The 18,438-nt window shown below is 35.7% G+C and overlaps 1 protein-coding gene across 2 annotated transcripts in view; it reads right to left on the minus strand.

Annotated features, from left to right (window-relative positions):
• STXBP5 (syntaxin binding protein 5) overlaps positions 1-18,438 on the minus strand; it is a 160,519-nt gene that overhangs the window by 68,799 nt on the left and 73,282 nt on the right. For both annotated transcript variants that reach the window (XM_077776130.1, XM_077776129.1), the window contains exon 10: positions 1,045-1,199. In XM_077776130.1, coding sequence (XP_077632256.1) covers positions 1,045-1,199 — 155 coding nt within the window. The remainder of the gene's footprint in view (positions 1-1,044; positions 1,200-18,438) is intronic.

Consider the following 18,438-nt stretch of genomic DNA (forward strand, 5'->3'; position numbering starts at 1 on the left):
CATATTATAATCTCTTTCTTAGATATTTTGTACACACCTGTTCATTATAGAATGAGTTACAGCTTTACATTTCTTTTTAAAAATTTTTATTTATTTCTGAGAGAGAGAGAGAGACAGCATGAGCAAGGGAGGGTCAGAGAGAGAGGAAGCCACAGAATCTGAAACAGACTCCAGGCTCTGAGCTAGCTGACAGCACAGAGCCCGACGCGGGGCTCGAACCCACAAACCGTGAAATCATGACCTGAGCCGAAGTCAGATGCTTAAATGACTGAGCCACCCAGGTGCCCCAGAGCTTTACATTTCAATCGGCTTCAAATGAAGAAAAAAAAAGATCCAGATTTAAATTCCTCTTGAAAGAATACATAATTGTAATGGTTAATTTTATGTGTCACTAGTCTTTGATTTGGTGCCTAGTTGTTTGGTTAAACACCAACTTAGATATTGAGAAGGTATTTTTTACATGTGGTAAACATGTAAATCAGGAGACACTGAGTAAAGGAGATTATCAGGTATAATGTGGGTGAGATTCATTCAATCAGCTGAAGGCCTGAAGAGAGAAGACTGGCTTTCTAAAAAGGAAGCAATTCTGCCTCAAGACAGCAACAGCAACTCCCAAATTTTCAGCCTGCCATCATGCTTGATGAATTTGATTTATCAGCCTCAACAACTGTGTGAATCAATTCCTTAAAATAAATTAATTCTTTCTCTCTTTCTCCTCTCCCTACACGCTATTGGTTCTGTTTCTCTGGAGAACCTTGATTAATATACTAGTGTTTTACAGAATTTTAAAGTGTTGCTTAACGTGGACAGTTCTGTTTAGCCGTCAATAGCACTAGCTACTACTATGTCATACTAAAGAGATAAAGCTTATTAAACAAAATTAACTTCTGAAATAAAACATACAAAGTTATGAAGACAGAATCTCTCCCCCAGAAGAGTGAAAGCATACTAGGATAAGGAAACTATTTAGAAAAAAAATAGGTCTTTGTTCTAAATAGCAGATATCTACAGAGAAATAAGTTTTACAGATGCAAAGCTTATTACCATTTGGGTATGGTGTTTCACATAGCGTTAGAAAATCCACAATTGAATAGTCCATTTCCAGCACAGCAGTACTTTTCCCATGCATAACTGTTAAGCAGGGTCTTCTTCCTACAGTATCATAGGACAAACCGCCTGATAAAATAATAAAAGGTTCCCTGGAAATAAAATAAATAGGCAGGATTATAAATAGTATAATGAAGACTATTTTCTTGCTGTTATATATTTTTTTACTTAGTAACATATTAAAATCTTAAATTCTAACATTTTTATGTGTGATTTAATTGAATACTAACAGGTGGGTTTTTTAATTCCATTAGGTAAGACCCAGATAAATTCATAAAAATTAACCTAGAATAAGAATGAACATCGACCACATTTGACCCTCTTATACCTTCCTTTGATCCCTAAATTTTCTCCTTTATCCTCTTCATTTAATTGTCAAAAATTCTCTCTGGGTTTCTATTGGTTAAGTGTCTTGATGTACTGCCTTTATTTCTGATCTGAATAACCAGGCCTTCTCAACAGAAAGTCCAAAACAGAATGTTAACGGCCCACGGGACCCACTGTATGTAATGAATTAATTTCTCATTGATGTATCAGGAATATACTAGCTATAAATCACCCTTGAGAAAACAGTCACTCAAAATCATCATCTGTCGGGCTCGCTTCTGGAATTTTGGCTAGTATGCTCTCAAAACACGGCTCCCAGCTGCCAGCTTGCCACTTCTAATCAGCTCTACAACTCTGTCTCCCTATTAGCCATTACTTCATGATTTACCTAGACCCACTTTTTAAAACTCCTAAATATGCCAAGCACAAAATATCTCTTCATATGTTTTGACCTGTGTGTATTTATCTCTGTCTTGCTCACTCATGTTTTTTGTCCATGTTTTCATTGGATAAGTAATCCTTTTCTAATTGTTCACTAAGAGTTCTTTGCATTCTAAGGAAATAGCTCTTGGCCTGGCATGTGTCTCACCATTTACAGGTGGGAAGTTATTTATGGTACATTAAACAGAGGATTTCAAAAGTTTGATACAAGATTTTCTTAAATCTCTTCATTTATGTTTAGGTAGTTTCTGAATGTTTAAGGTCAGCAGATCTGTATTCCTCCTCTTTACATATGGTATAAACAGTAGATAATAATATGTAGTGGTTAAAAGTGCTACTTCTTATATTTAACTTGAAGCTTGTTTGTTGTTATATGGCTGTGAACAATAAGACAGTAAGATTAAAGCAATTTTATTTTATTACTTAAAACAAAAAAGTGCTAGTTCTGGAACAAGCTGCCTGAGTTTAAGTGAAATCTCAGCTCTGGTTTTACTTTCTGTGTAATGTTGGATAAGCTGCTTAACCTCTTTGCACCTAGCTTTTGAATCTATAAAATGGAGACAGAGTGGTGAGTGTCTACCCTCAACACAATTATTGAATATACAGAAACCACTAGGGTCAATGTCTGGAACACATTACACCTTTGGTAACAGTTATCTGTTATTGTTACTATTATCATAAAATCAACAACACCATCCACTGTGAAAGTTTTCCTTCTTTTGATATGTGGAAAGAAACATTAAAATTTCTAAATTATATTTATTTTTATCTAATACAAGAATAAACCCCACTAAAATTTAGTTAGAGTAGTAGCACAAGTGTGTAATCTGTAAGTAAGTATATTTAAAAAAAAACTCCCAATATTAACAATATAAGAACCAGGGAAAGGGATATGCTCAGCTATATTACAGACTAAAATTTCCATGGAAATACCAGGCACGTTTCCCTCTAATAAACAGGTAAATCACCAGTTCATTAGATAAACCATTACTATGGCATTAAATAACACCATGGCAAGTAGGTAGGTTTATCCTCAAAAGACAGTAACTAAGTGTGTATTCAGTGGCCTTGTCAGTTGCCTAAACTTCTTTTCTAAATGTAGGAGAAAAAATAGACAATGAAAAAAATAAGAATAAAACTATATGAATAAGAAAAAATATGGGTAAGAAATAGTTTCAAAGACATACTAAGGTAATATTTTTTTATAATAAGTTTCCCAAATCTAACAATAAACAATAATATATAAATACATATTTTTCCCTTTTTATTTTGTATGCTGCTTTTAAAAAATCATCTAAGTTTGCCAGGCAGGAATCACCTGACTTATGAACCCCCAAGAGGTTATATTTTTTTTCCTTTTCTTTCCTTATAAAGAACCAAACTTTGAAGAGTAAATATTAATGGGATGAATATTTTATAAGAAAGTAGTCATAAATACAATGATAAAACAAGGTTAAATATTTTAATACTAGATAGTAAAAATTAAAGAGTCTTGTTGGCATTTGGAATTACATAAAAATTTCCAGAAATCTAGATTATTTCTAGGTAATAGAAGGTAGAGAATATTATTGTTTTTAAACAAAAGGTTAGCTTTTTGATGTTATAATAAGGCCTGGAAACAATATAATTTTTATCTCATAACTTTAAGATTTGATTTTGAATAGAATTTCTTTCAGTGATGTGGGGTACTTTTTAAGACCACCATTTCTGAAGACATCCACATTAGAAAGGTATCAGGACATTTTATAATTTTGATTGAAATTCCTAAGAGGCTAGAACTTCTAACTCCTTTATCCTTCTGACTAATCTCCCCAGGCTGACCTTGACAAGGGGTTTGGCTCAAGCTGTGTTTCCATATGAAACATTCTTTACTTAAAGGAGGTACTTCTATCTAAAACACTCATCTCAATTCCGTAACATTCCCCCGATTTTTTCTTTTTTTTGAGCACCTGTATTTCTGTGCTCTCAAGTCCAGTCTACATGAACAAGCACATTGGAGCAAGTGTTCTAAAGAAAAGAAAACAATGTGAAATGGTGGGCTGGCTGGAGGGAGGGGATAGAGCAGATACTATAAGAGTAGTCAGAAAGGATCCCCAAAGTAATGACAGATGAGCGAGACCAGAATAGTGAAGAGCCAGCCACTCAAAGAGCCTGGGGTTGAGGGAAAGGGATAAACATTCCAGGCAGGGAATAACCAGTGCAAAGACCCCAGGTCAGGAATGACCTTGGTTTATCTGAGGAACTAAATGGCCAGTGGGGCCACAACAGAGTAAAGCAACATGTGGTAACAGATGACATGACCAAATCTTGTACAATATATCCTGCTTCCTCTATTAGGATCTTAAGAACTTGTCTCCTCCCATTCATCCCCATAATTACTTCTGTTTTGACCCTAATAACCTATAGCTGAAATTATTACAATAGCATTTACACTCGTTTATGTACTGAGATATACTTCCCCTCATTTTCTGTTGACTTTAAAATTTTAAAACTCAGTCCAATCATTATCTCCTCAAAAAAACCTTCCCCGATCCAGTCACCCTGATTGAGCTGGGTGCCCTTCCAGTGTTCTTAAGTAAGGGTCCTGCAGCTACCTCCTTTCAGCACTCCCCACACTGGATTGTCATGTTTATCTAAGCTCCTCAGGACACAGACTGTATAACTTACCTCTGAATTCTCAGGCCCAATCTAGACCAAAAAGTGACTAACAAATTAAATACTACGAAATCTACTGCTCGGTTGGTCACCAGTACTAGGATTTAACAACCAGAAATGCTGTAGTAGGACCCCATGGCCAGAATTGGTAATAAACAGTGTCTAAGGAAGTTTGAAATTTAACTGTTGTGCTATTCTGATAATCTTTCTATATAATTAGTACTGCCAAATGTATTATTCACTACTATATATTTTTACAATTGGAATTTAAGCTGTAACTTGTCTCATATGTAACTGATTTACATTACTAACCTTCTCAATTTCTCCAACTTTTTTCAAATGGAGATATGGTATTCTATTTCAGAGGAAACAATCAGCTATATATTTGATCAGCAGAATTATACGTTGGCTCTTGAAAGCTAACAAATACCTTATCTTTGCCACTCTAACCCAGTGCTTAGCTTTTTACTGAATCAACACATGATTTTTAAAAACACTTTTTTAAGTTTACTTATTTTTTGAGAGAGACAGAGTGTGAACAAGAGAGAAGAAGAGAGGAGGGAGACACAGAATCCGAAGCAGGCTCCAGGCTCTGAGCTGTCAGCACAGAGCCTAATGAAGGGCCCAAACCCACAAGCTGTGAGAGCATGACCTAAGCTGAAGTTGGATACTCAACTGACTGAACCACCCAAGCACCTCATGAACATATGATTTTTATGAGACCCCTATACCAAATTTCTAAAACTCTCAGTTCAAATTTCAAATGTAAATTCTGATTATCTAATTTGAATACTTTAACAGCAACCTATGTAACTTGGATTTCATATTTGGTGTCAAATTGTTTATTTTTCACATTAAAGTTTGAAGTTTAGATTTTGCTGATTATGTAACAATTATAATAGGATCACCTGCATACATGGTTAGAGCAGAAAAACTGCAAAGCACACTCAAAAAGTAATAATGAATTCTTAGTCCTACTAAGTTTTCTGAGCTATCAAATCAAAATGGAATAATCAAGAACAAGGGTTTGAAAAACTTAAATGTTTACGTTAAGGGCTGGAAAGCAAAAAGAAAATAAAATTTAAAACATAGGGAGTTGAATTAAAAGTACCCTTCTAATCATTTAATAATACAGTTTCAAACAATGCTTCTTAAACTCCCTATGGTCAAGAACTAATTTAAAAAGTTTTCAAGTCATTGAAAATCTGTGCTTTTGTAAGAAAAACAATTAAATGTGTGCACAGATGTTGTGGTAATGTCAAAAGATATTCAAATTTCCATACTCTTACTTTTGACTTCTGTACGTATTTTGTTTCAGAGAGTTCAGACTGGAACCATTCATGCATCATACTATGAGTAGCCCTGGCCTAGAGCACAAAATGTTGAGCCATCTAAGGATACCACTTAATCTACCCTATCATTATCAAGGGGAAATGTGATGATGTCATTGAAGATCTCACTTCAAGGCCCCAGACATACCCTGGACACTCTGAAGTTAAATTAGAAACCACAGAACTCTTTAGTGGGGCATGTCTGAGTAGAGAGGCAGATATCCCAAACAACTCTTTAATAAGAGAACTATGGCTTAGTTACAACAGTTTTCACCAGGGACCTTTTTGAGTAAACAGGAAGATAACATGGTAGCATAACAATAACTCATTATGATACTGAAGGGTATACAGACAGACATAATGGGTCAAAACCCAAGTTTTGGAAGAAGATATCTATGTTCAAATCCTAACTATTACTTTGTACCTATGAGGACTGAATAACTTACTTTAATTTTGATTATCTGGGCCTCAGTTTTGTCTTTTGTAATATACACCTCACAGAGTTATTGTAGCGTTTAAGTGACATAATCTATATGTTGCTTATTAAAGTGCCTGGTACAAAATATATTCTCAGAAAGTAACTATTACTTTATTAGTATCATGACGGTGATATTTGAGTGTCTTTCTAGTTCAGATCTGTACCTTTGCCAAATTTAAGAGGACTCTCTGAGAATCAGACTAGCCACCTCCAGATCATATTTCACTCTTGACTAACCTTTATACCCTCCTTTGCTAACACAGATGGAAAGATAGAAGTTTGGGGAAAAATAAAGGAGCATACATAATATATTTAGACAAGGTCCTGTTCACTTAATGATCAGTGTAACAATGATACAGCTTTAGTAGAGTGGGTTTGTATATCACAGTATTTGTGTAAAGTGTTAAGATCTTAATTTAATTTTATTTTTATTGACATAATTTTTATGTTACAGTAATCAGACTTAATACATATCCTTTCAGTTATCAAAACGGTGGAATCTCAAAACATTTCCATAAATTGCCTGACAGTATATAACGGTGATACTCAGAGGATAGTCTGTGAATCCACAGAGGTTCCCAGGACCCTTTACTGTAGAGATAAAGCTGATATTTTCACCGATGGCACAAAGTATTAGTAATAGTAGGTGGATTAAACTCCTGGCATCTCAGCATGAATCGAAGCAGTGGCATCAATTTGGACCTACTCATTTTATTCCTCATTGCCACATATGAAAAGGATTTTTCTCTTTCCACTTCATAATGTCTTTGTTGAAGTAATAAAATGACTAATTTTAAATCTTGACCCTTAATAGGTCTTTTTAAAAATGTGTTTATTTTTGAGAGAGAGACAGAGAGAGAAAGAATGGAGGAGGGGCAGAAAGCGAGGGAGACACAGAATCCAAAGCAGACTCCAGGCTCCAACCCATCAGTACAGAGCCCGATCCATGAAGGGCTCAATCCCACAAAATTGCAAGATCCTGACCCGAGTCAAAGTCAGAAGTTCAACCAACTGAGCCACCCAGCTGCCCCAATATGCATTTAATTTGCATATTGTTGTGTTAAGAAAATAAACAGGAAACACAAAGCACTTCTGTATACTGAAATGGACATTTGCAGAAAATCACTTGTACAATTATTTGAATTGTGACTATCTGCTATTATTTTTGCTTAAAGGATGACTAACAAGTTCTAGTTTAGGCTCAGGTAACTGAGTCATTTTCTCATAAATGAGTGAAATGAATCTGTTATTTTAAGAAAAACAACTGACATTATTTGTTTATAATGATAAAATCTGGGCTTTCAAATGAAAATCAACTGTTTGGGAACTTCTATCTCCTATGTTGGATTTCACAGTTTCCTAATACTTAAAGACTTTCCCGATGAGATCAGTGGTGGGATCAGTAATTTGAAAATACATAATGAAATGTGTGAACATTATAAGATATAAATGACTCAATCAATATTTTCCAATTTACCAGTGTTATGATGTTATAAAAGCATGCAAAAGTAAAACAGACACTGAAAGTGCTGATGGAGCAAAGGATTTTCAAGAAAACAGAATACAAACACTTTATTGATAAGGGATTCAGTTCTCACACTGATGAATCTACCACGTCGTAAGTTCTGGTATAGTATCAAGGAATATTGACTATTATTTTCAAAGTCAAACTACAGGGGTGCCTGGGTGGCTCAGTCAGTTAAGCGTCAGACTGTTGCTTCCAGCTCAGGTCATGATCTCACATCACAGTTCATGAGTTTGAGTCCCGCGTATCAGGCTCTGCACTGTTAGTGCTTGCATTCCTGCTTTCCCTCTTTCTCTACCTCTCTCCCCTGCTTGCATGTTCTCTCTCTCAAAATAAATATATATAAACATTTTTAAAAAATCTATCTTGAAAAGTCAAACTACGTATTTGTGCAAAGCTGAATTTTCCTCGTATGCCTCATTAAAAGAACATATCACAAAAGACTGGCTATAACAGAAGCAGATAAGAGATGTCAACAGTAGTCTTTTATACTAAACTTGAAAGAAATTTCCAGAATAAACAATTCCACTATGATATATTTTTAGAAAGAAAGTTATTAAAGACCTATCCTAGCCTTACAAATTTCAGAAAAATTATGCTTTGGGATTTCAATGTATTATAGTTCCATGATCTATATCCATAAGCTAGTTAGGATATAGAAGATTTATAAGGCCCCACAGCAATACACACTAGCCAATTACGTATTTTTCCCCTAGTATCAATACAAATGAAAAAATTCATGTAACAGGCTTTTTTTTTTTTTTCCAAAAAGAAATCTAAAATCTTCAATGCAGTCTTTGTCATATGATTTCTGTGATTAATATATGAAGTTCATAGTGTTACAAGTATGATTTCAAAGCTTATCTACAAAAGAACACTGCATGGTTTTCAAAGTCATTTACTGCAGACTAGGTCTTAAATGGATTTGATCTCTGTCCCCTAGAAAAATATAACCAAAACATATAAGCTGTTATCAGTATATAAGCAGTCAAGTAAAAGTAACAGAACAATCAGTGAACCGTAACTAAGATAAGATATTTAGTCAAAGTACAGATCATAAATGGAAACATTTTAGGAATGGAAAAGAAAAATCTACATTAGGATGACTAATGATGGAAAATCTACCCTTAGACTAGTTTGACTAATCCATAGAACTTTAAGGATGCAACAGAAAACCAACTTAGATGATGAAGGGACAGCTCTAAACGAAAAAAAGAAAAAAAAAACTAAAAGAAAGCTCAGAATGAACTTCAGCATTAAAAAAAAAGAAGTAGGATCTGTAAACTAGAAGCAGTTTAAGAAAGGGATATCTGAATAGCCTTAACAAGTAACAATTTTGAAAGCAATTAGGTTTGAAACAAAATTGTGCCTTTTTATAAATAAACACATCAAAAACTACAAGGTTAAAAAAACTACAAGGTTTTAAATTCTATTTTAGAATTTCAGAAATGGGAGAGTTGTTACTAAATGAATATCAATCACTAATATACTAACTTTGTTGAATTTATCAGATAGTTTCTAGATTAAAGGGAATGGATAAACATATAATAATTTTGGTCCCTGCCAAAACATAAAAGCTCAGCATGATGACTGCTTGCAAAAAATTAAGTTGTAAAGTTTTTATGAAACATCACTTTGTATGCAGATGGAAACAAATTTAACTTAAGGTTCCTATTATCACAGCAGGTTGTCGTTTCTCTTATAACAGCACTCATTTAGGAGTTCACATTGGTGGTTATAGTATTTAAGATGATTCCAAAGCATAAATGCTTACACTGAAGGTAGGAAATTAATAATACAAAACTATCTCACATTAACAAAACTACTGATGCTGCTATATTTTATACTTGGTTCTTTAAAATATAACAGATACTTTCAAGAAGCCATGTGGGAATTTATCAAGATTCATAAAAATTTTTTATCTTCAAAATTTCACCACTGGAAATTTGTTGTAAAAAAATAGTACAATAATAAAAAAAATCTGTTGAATTATCTACAACATCAGAAATAGAATCCGTTCACTACTATACTTTTATCTATAATATGAAAAACCTGATTACAATATCAAAAACTAAATGTTCAGCAAAAGGGAGGATAGTCTGAGTAAAGTACACAGCCTTTGAAATGAATTATTAAAAAAACTGGCAAAAACTAGTAATACTTTACACATGTTAAACAGAAAAAACTATCAGACTGAATATGCTCTAAGAATATAATTAAGTAAAAATAGATTATGTATCTGAAAAAAGATTGAAGGAAAATGAAAAGAAAAAATTGTTTAAGAATAGTGGAATTACAGGTTAATATGCTTCCTTTTTGAAAATTTTATTTAATGTTATAATTAAAATAGGTACTTCCAAAAACACTGTAGAGAAGAATAATAGTGGTTAAAAATAAAATTAATACAACAGGTGCCTAGCTGGCTCAGTCAGAAACGCATATGACTCTTGATCTCGGGGCTGTGAGTTTAAGTCCCATGCTGGGTGTACATGTTCCTTAAAAATAAAATCTTAAAAAAAAAAAAGAAATTAACAGAACAATTGTGACCAATTATACTTTTTTTTAAAAAAATGCATTTTTCCTATGAAATACCATGAAAATAGTTTACGATTTTTAATGCTTTCTCTATGCCACTACACTTTGTATTAAAGTACCATAAAGTGTAGCTTATGCTGAAGAATTTTCTTATAGGCCACTAAGAATAACTACACAAATTAAGTTAGAATATTATTATGATTCATCCATTCAGCAAGCATTTACCAACTGCTTAACTGTGCTGGTCCCTGCAGGTGGAGCCAAAAAGTCTCATCTTCCATCATTTGACTCCTCCAGCTTCACTCCATCCTTGGCCCAGCATACCCCTTCCTACGACTGCATTTTTTACCCCTGTCTTCTACTTTGGCAATTTCAGTGTTCTATTTAAGGACCCTAAACTTATCTTAATCCTAAGACTTTTGGCTCTGTGGCCAAAAAAATTGTCTCAGAAGACTTTAACTTGGAACATATAATCATGTGACAGTGCTTTAAGAAAGAAAATTATCTTCTCTATCCATGCTTCGAATTCATCGTAAGAAATTCACTCTAAAGCTCTCTTCCTTAATTATTTCCTTTTCATTTTCAGTGTATCCTATTCCAACAGTTCTTTCTTTTCTGCTATTTGTCATATGGAGCTCTTCTCCAACTTAAAGTAAAAACAAAACTGTGTCTTACTCTTCCTTTTTTTAAAAAAATTTTTATAGTTTATTTATTTTTGAGACAGAGAGAGACAGAGCATGAGTGGGGGAGGGGCAGAGAGAGAGGGAGACACAGAATCCGAAACAGGTGTCAGCACAGAGCCTGATGCGGGGCTCGAACCCACAAACCATGAGATCTGACCTGAGCCAAAGTCGGATGCTTAACTGACTAAGCCACCCAGGCGCCCCTGTGTCTTATTCTTCCTGATGATGTGTAAATGCTGCTTATACCTACTGCTGAATACACTAAATTCTAAACCAGCATTTTCTGTTAATCCGCCCATTTGTTTTTCCTTCTTTTTATGTCCCTATATCTTGGCTCATGTGTGAAATGAGGCTAATGAAGTACTCTTACAAATTAATTCCCCTTACAATGTGTACTTTCCAATCTTTCTTCTATTATCATTCTAACTAATCTTTCTATAGCAGCAAACAATGCTTACTTACTCTCTCCTACAAACACTTCCAGGACACACAACCTGGGAGTGTCTGGATTTTGTGGGTTTTTCCCCCCCTGTTCAGAATCTACCAGTCCTCCTTTTTTGGTGTTTCTCAAGCTAAAATACCAGTGCTGGAGCCTTGGCTGTAAAGGGTTTTTAGCCATCAGGGAATCATTCTGCATGCACTCTTTCTTATACTCAAGGAAGGACACCTTCATTTCATCAACCACCAACTGGTTATTGTACTTAAAGGGGTTAATACATGTTTACTTTCAAACAAAGTTAACACAACTTGCCAGTGATATCAAAATGGATTTGTTTATCAGTAGACTTAATAAGTGATATCTGTTTTAATTTAACAGCAATGAAAAATATAGTGGTAAATTTAAAACTAGAGGGATCTTAGCACTTTAAGTTGATAGAAGCCACAGACAAAACCCAGCTTCAGCATAACCTAATATGTGAGGTAGTCTAATGTCAGAAGATAGAGCCATCCATCTAGTAGTTTTTGTTTTCCAGCTTATGTGGGAGTATACAATCAGGGTGCTAAGGCACTGTAAATCAAATGTTATCTTAAAATCAAGAAAATGAATGGTAACTTATTCTAGTTAGGTATAAGGTTTGGAGATTAAGACTGGGAGAAAGGAGATAATACAGACAAATCTGGGGTAGGTCATAAGAATACCCTATGAAGATAGTAATAAAGTGAAAATTAGCCAACTTAAGATGGAAACCTTCTCACAGACATGGAAAAATTAACATGAGAACAGGAAAATGTTAACTGATGAGACAGATGAAATTTTAAGAGTCTGTGGCTCAGAGGTCTCCTCTCATTAAATGCAATTAATTATAAATCCGTTTATGGATTCTTCCTAACCAACACTGAAACCAAGTGCCATGACCACAAAGGGATACCATACAACCTAAACCTGGACTTCATCAAATTAAAATTTGTAGTCTAGAGTGATCTATGAAGCTGTCTAGTCCTCTGAGTAGCTAAGGTTACTTACATTAAGTTATCCAGCCAATTAGAGAGGCACAGATAGGATCTCCTCTCAGTTCATATTAATATGATTACTTGTATTGGGTATGATTGAATGTGAACTTTATGAGGGTTATCTGATAAACTAGCAAATTTAAAAGAGAAATCAGGGGTGCCTTGGCTGGCTCAGTTGATAGAGCATAAAATTCTTGATCTCAGGGTTATGAGCTCAAGCCCCATGTTGGGGGTAGAGAGTCCTTAAAAACAAATAAAATCTTTTAAAAAAGAGAGAGAGAAATCAGTTCTTGGCAAACTGAGTGACGTGTGAGTCATTAGGACCATCCTTTCCTAACCCCTGCTATCTGTTGAGTAGTCAGTGTACTGATTAATGACCTCTGTGGTCTTCCTGGGCTCTAATTCCAGCTCTCCTACTTTGTAGGGCAAGTTCACTTCAGCTCTTTCAGACTTATTATCTCTATCTATAGATGGAGATGATAAAATACCCATCTCATTATGTTGTTATGAGAATTATGAAAGGTAATGCACTCAAACTGCATAGCAGAAACCTGGCTTATAAAAGGAAAATAATGGATGTTCACTTTATCTATTTTTTTTCTTCTCGGTGCTTGGAAGCCAAGCCTTCTAAGTAAGATTCTGGAGTTCAAAATACAAGAAGCTATTTTTACAGATATGAGAACGGTTAAGACAATACAAAAGGAACTCCTTTTGTTTCTGGAGGTGGGGATGCCATCTGAGGAGTTTCTCTTCTGGTTGCTATGCCTTAGCAAGAATTGGGATGGAGAGAGAATGATTATGGAACCTCTACTGACTCTAATACATATGCGTGGCAAGAAAATAAAAAGAGTCCCATGATTTGTAGGACTTTGGGCAAGTTAGTTAACCTCTCTGTTACAGTTTCCTCATCTGTAATACCTGCCTCATAAAGTGGTTGCTAAAATTAAATAAATTAATATGTGTAGAGCACTCAGAATAGCGTCTGGGACACAGTAAGCACAGTGTGTGATTATGGATAATTTATATATAGTTATTTAAGAACAAACTACAGTTGAGAAGGAAAAAACCTACCAGAGTGAGCCTGTGTTCTGGGGAAAACAATCTTTTTGCACGAGGGAGTTTGTTTTGAGGTTTCAGAGAGTTGGGATTCTCTCATTGGATACAGTTCTAGCAGCTGTGGGGGGAAACTCAGTGGTAGTAAGTTTGTGGGTGTACTGAAATAGACTTTCAGATATTTTCAGGACCAGAAAATCACAAATGTTCCCTGAGTTTTTATTACAATCTGTGTTTTTTTCATATTCCTACACAGGCAATCATCCTACAACTTTTAGCACATACATAAAAAAAATGTTTTTAAGAGAAAGAAAGCACACAAGCACAAGACGGAGAGAGGAAGAGAGAGACAATCCCAAGCAAGCTCCATGCTCAGCATGGAGTTGGACATGGGGGATCCCACGACCCTAGGATCGTGACCTGAGCCAAAAGCAAGAGTCAAATGCTCTACTGACTGGGCTACCCAGGTACCCCCCACACACATTTTTTAAAATTACAGAACTCTTCGGGGATCCTGAGTAGCTCAATTGGTTAAGCATCTGACTCAGCTCAACTCATGAGCTAATGGTTCCTGAGATCAAGCCTAGTGTCATGTCAGGCTCTGTGTTGACAGCCTGACAGTGTGGAACCTGCTTGGGTTTCTCTCTTTCTCCCTCTCTCTCTGTTCTTTCTCCGATAACACTCTCTTTCTCTTTCAAAATCAATCCTCAAAAAAATTAACAATTTTTAAATGTTTATTTTTGATAGAGAGAAAGCATGAGGGACAGAGGGGCAGAGAGCAAGGAAGACAGAGGATCTGAAGTGGGCTCTGTGTTAACAGCAGAGAGCCCCACATGGGGCTCAAACTCACAAACCGTGAGACCATGACCTGAGCTAAAGTCAGATGCTTAACGAAATGAGCCACCCAGGTACCCCCCAAAATAAAAATAAATTAAAGAAATAATCTACTAAACTACTTGTAAACAGATTCAGGCACCACTGGGTGTGGGAGGGAGGGGGGCAACTTTTGCTTACAGACAAACTTAAATATATCATGTGTATGTACATGTGTGCATATCAAGAGGGTCAGCAAACTACAATGTCTTGCCTCTTTTTGTATGGCCTACAAGCGAAAAGTCATTTTTACATTGTTAAACAGCTGAAAACAAATACACAAAAGAATATTTCATGACACATGAAAATTAGAGCAAATTCAAATTTCAGTGTCTATATATCAAGTTTTACGGGAACACAGCTGCGTTCATTCCTTTATGAGCTGTCTGTGGCTGCTTTGGGGCTACAATAGCAGAGGTGGAGCACTGCCAGTTGAGACCTATCCAGCTCGCAAAGCCTAAAATATTTACTCTCTGGCCCTATACACAAATGGTTTGCCATAATATGTGTTAGAGGAAAGGGAGTAAATTAAACTCTTAGATGTGGTTCTCCAAATGTGACCAAACTGCCATTTTTAACTACGATAACTTTCACTTTTCGGATACTGAACAGAGATGCTGCTCCCCCAAACTGGTGATTCTTTGAATGGTAGTGTATTTCTTAAGAGACACTAGCTTCCAGTGCTCTACAGTGTAAAACTCTAAGGAGTTCGACTGAGTACCTGTTTGAAAACTTGAACCTATCCAGAATTGATTCTTGTTGAAAATTTGGCCCTGCCTGTTGAAAATTTCTTATGCAGTCTACTAGCAAAATGAATAGTGTAGAAGGAGAAAAGGAACTACAATTTACCAAACATCTACCATGTGTCAAACATATCATATTATTTCTTTCAGTTTTCTTTTATTAAGCAGGGGTTATTACTTCTATTTTACTGAGATAAGGACAGAGGTTCAGTGATGTTAACCTGCCAAAGATAATACAGCCGAGTGAGTGGCAGAATGGCTTTTGAACCTAAGTCTAAAACTCTAAAGCCTCAGTTTTTCCCCTAAATCAGGGGCTCTCAAACATGATGATCTTGACCCATGGTAAGAAGTGCATTTTGGGGCGCCTGGGTGGCTCAGTAGGCTAAGCATCCAACTTCGGCTCAGGTCATGATCTCACAGTCCGTGTTTGATCCCCACATCGGGCTCTGTGTTAACAGCTCAAAGCCTGGAGCCTGCTTCTGATTCTGTGTCTCCTTCTCTCTCTCTCTCTGCCCTTTTCCCTGCTCATGCTCGGTCTCTGTCTCAAAAATAAATTAAAAAAACACTAAAAAAAAAAAAGTGCATTTTACTTCATGATACAGTATATAGATATGTAAGTACATACAATTGAACAAAAATTTCGTGTGAACCAATACTTAACCTTAAAACCTGCAGTGCACTCTATATCTTATTCTAGTCTATAAGTTAAAAATTGATGTCACAACCAACAAAAGCATTTTCATAACCCACTAATAGATCACCATTACCTAATATTTAAAAACAAAGAAAAAAAATCAGGGGTGAAGGGGGATGGGCAATTTGAGTGAAAGGGAATGGGAGATACAGGTTTCCAGTTGCAGAATGAATTAAGTCACAGGGATGAAAGTTACTGCACAGAAATATACTCAATGGTACTGTAATCATGCTGTATGGTGACAGATGGTAGCTACCTTTGTGGCGAGCACAGCATAATGCACAGAGTTGTTGAATCACTACGCTGTACAACCAAAACTAATGTAACATTGTGTGTCAAACAAACAAACAAACAATGTCTGTACTAAGTCATAATGTTTCTCAGGTAAGAGAATTTTCAATCCAGGGAAAAATATTAGTGGGGTTCCTTAGTTATTGTAGTTTTGTCAACCTTGCAACTTGTACATCTGCTCTGAGAAAGCAAAATCAGAGCTGTCCGTCAGGGGTTATCAAATGCTGCTCGGAGACAAGTGTATGCGAGACAACTGGTTGAAAGAGTACGTTCCAAGTTCTTCATATATTTAATCTTTCTAACAACTCTCTGAGGCAGATACTATTATTATTCCTGCCTTACAGATGAAGAAACAAGCACAGGAAGCTTAGCTCATGTGTCCACGATGGCAGGCCCTCCAGAGCTCACACCCTCAGTCACTTTGCTCAAGCACCATCTGCTGCAGCACTTCACACCTGGGTCACACTAGTGTTTCAAAAAACCAGTTTCAGCAGAATTGACGTAACATTTAACTTTGGATTAGGAACTAGCCATGTAAAAAGTAGTTCCATATCTTTAATAAAAGTGCTATTAAAATGTTATATTAATTATACTATCATTGTTAACAAGGTTAAGGAAAAAAATCTGCTCTCTCCTGGTGTAACATGCTTTTTATTTTACTAGAACACAAAAGTTAGACACAACATCTTGATTCCATTTTTTGTCAGAGTGTACCTTTGCCTCAGAGATAAATTATATGTTATTATTAACTTATAACAGCTAATTCTTCATGGCTGTACTTTTCTAAACACCAGCCTATGTTCTCCTTCCTTATATTCAGTAACACTACACTAGGACAATTTGAAATGAGACAGGTATGTCCCATGCTTTCACTGCGCTGAATATTTAAAAGGGAAGACATGCATTAAACTAATAATTTCATCATTAATGACAAGTACAAATTCTAGAAGGGAAAAACATAGCATGCTTTAAGACTATTCTAGACAACATGGCCTAATCTAGATAACATGGCCAAGACATCCTCAAAGCAATGACATGATTGTTGAGTTATAAAGGATGAAAGACAATCTGTCTTCAATGATTTCTAGGCAAAAAGAAGAAAATGCAGATCTTGAGGAAGGAAGGATGACTCTTCTAATAAAATCTGGTAATTTGCCAATATTACTTGTTGCCAACTGACAAACACCTTCAGGTAGTACCTGACCAAGACACTTGTGAGGAACAGGAAAGGACAGAGCTGACTAGCTTACTTAAAGGCGGGTGATTCTGCTGTAGGTGGAATGGGGGGTGCAGTTCTCAATGTTGGTTGCTCACTGGAATTCTAAGGAACTATCTCAAGAAAAGAGGCCATGCAGTGTGAAAAAAAAGAAACTTTTTAATTTACTGAATGTCCTATCCCAGGTGAAAAAAGAAATTGTAAAGCTAGTGAAGATCATTATCACAGGGTGATCCTATTGATCTACTTACAGGTATCCACAAATGCATACGAAAGAGACTTTTTTTTTCATTTCTGATCTTAAGAAAAAGTATTGCCGCCTTCTTGAAGATACTGGAAACATAAATATTATCATAAAATAAGTGAAAACAGGGGCACCAGGGAGGCTCGGTCAGGTAAGCATCTGACTATTGATTTTGGATCAGGTCATGATATCAGTTTGTGAGCTCCAGCCCTGCATCGGGGTCCTAGCTGATGATGTGGAGTCTGCTTGGGATTCTCTCTACCTCTCTCTCTCTGCTCTTCACCTGCTCATGTTCTCTCTCTCTCTCTCTCCCTCGATAAAATAAAGAAATAAACCTAAAAAAACCTGAAAACAGGTAAAGCACAGATAGAAAAACAAAATCTTCCCTGGATATTCACCTTTGTTGCCAATCAGTGGACAATAGGCACTGTTGATTTAAATGTTTAGACAATTCATTTTATTTTATTTTTTTTCCTGATTCACCCCACACGTGTGTGTGTGTGTGTGTGTTTTACTGTCATTGCCTTTCCTTACATTCCTTTGCCATAGGACACATTATGCAAAAAATCTACTGATGGTAGGAAGTTTCCTATTAACAATGAGAGGAACTCTTCATTGGAAGTTTATTATGTTCCAGGCACTCTGTGAAATTCTTTCAATACATGACTGTCTCTCACTCAAATTATCACAACAACCTCTTGACCTATTATCATATTCATGTAATAACTGAGAAAACTGAGGCTCAAAGAAGTCAAATAACTCTATGCCAAAGGTCACACAGTGAGGGATG

This window comes from Crocuta crocuta, unplaced genomic scaffold, assembly GCF_008692635.1.
Source record: "Crocuta crocuta isolate KB4526 unplaced genomic scaffold, BGI_CrCroc_1.0 scaffold25, whole genome shotgun sequence".
Classification (NCBI taxonomy): domain Eukaryota; kingdom Metazoa; phylum Chordata; class Mammalia; order Carnivora; family Hyaenidae; genus Crocuta; species Crocuta crocuta.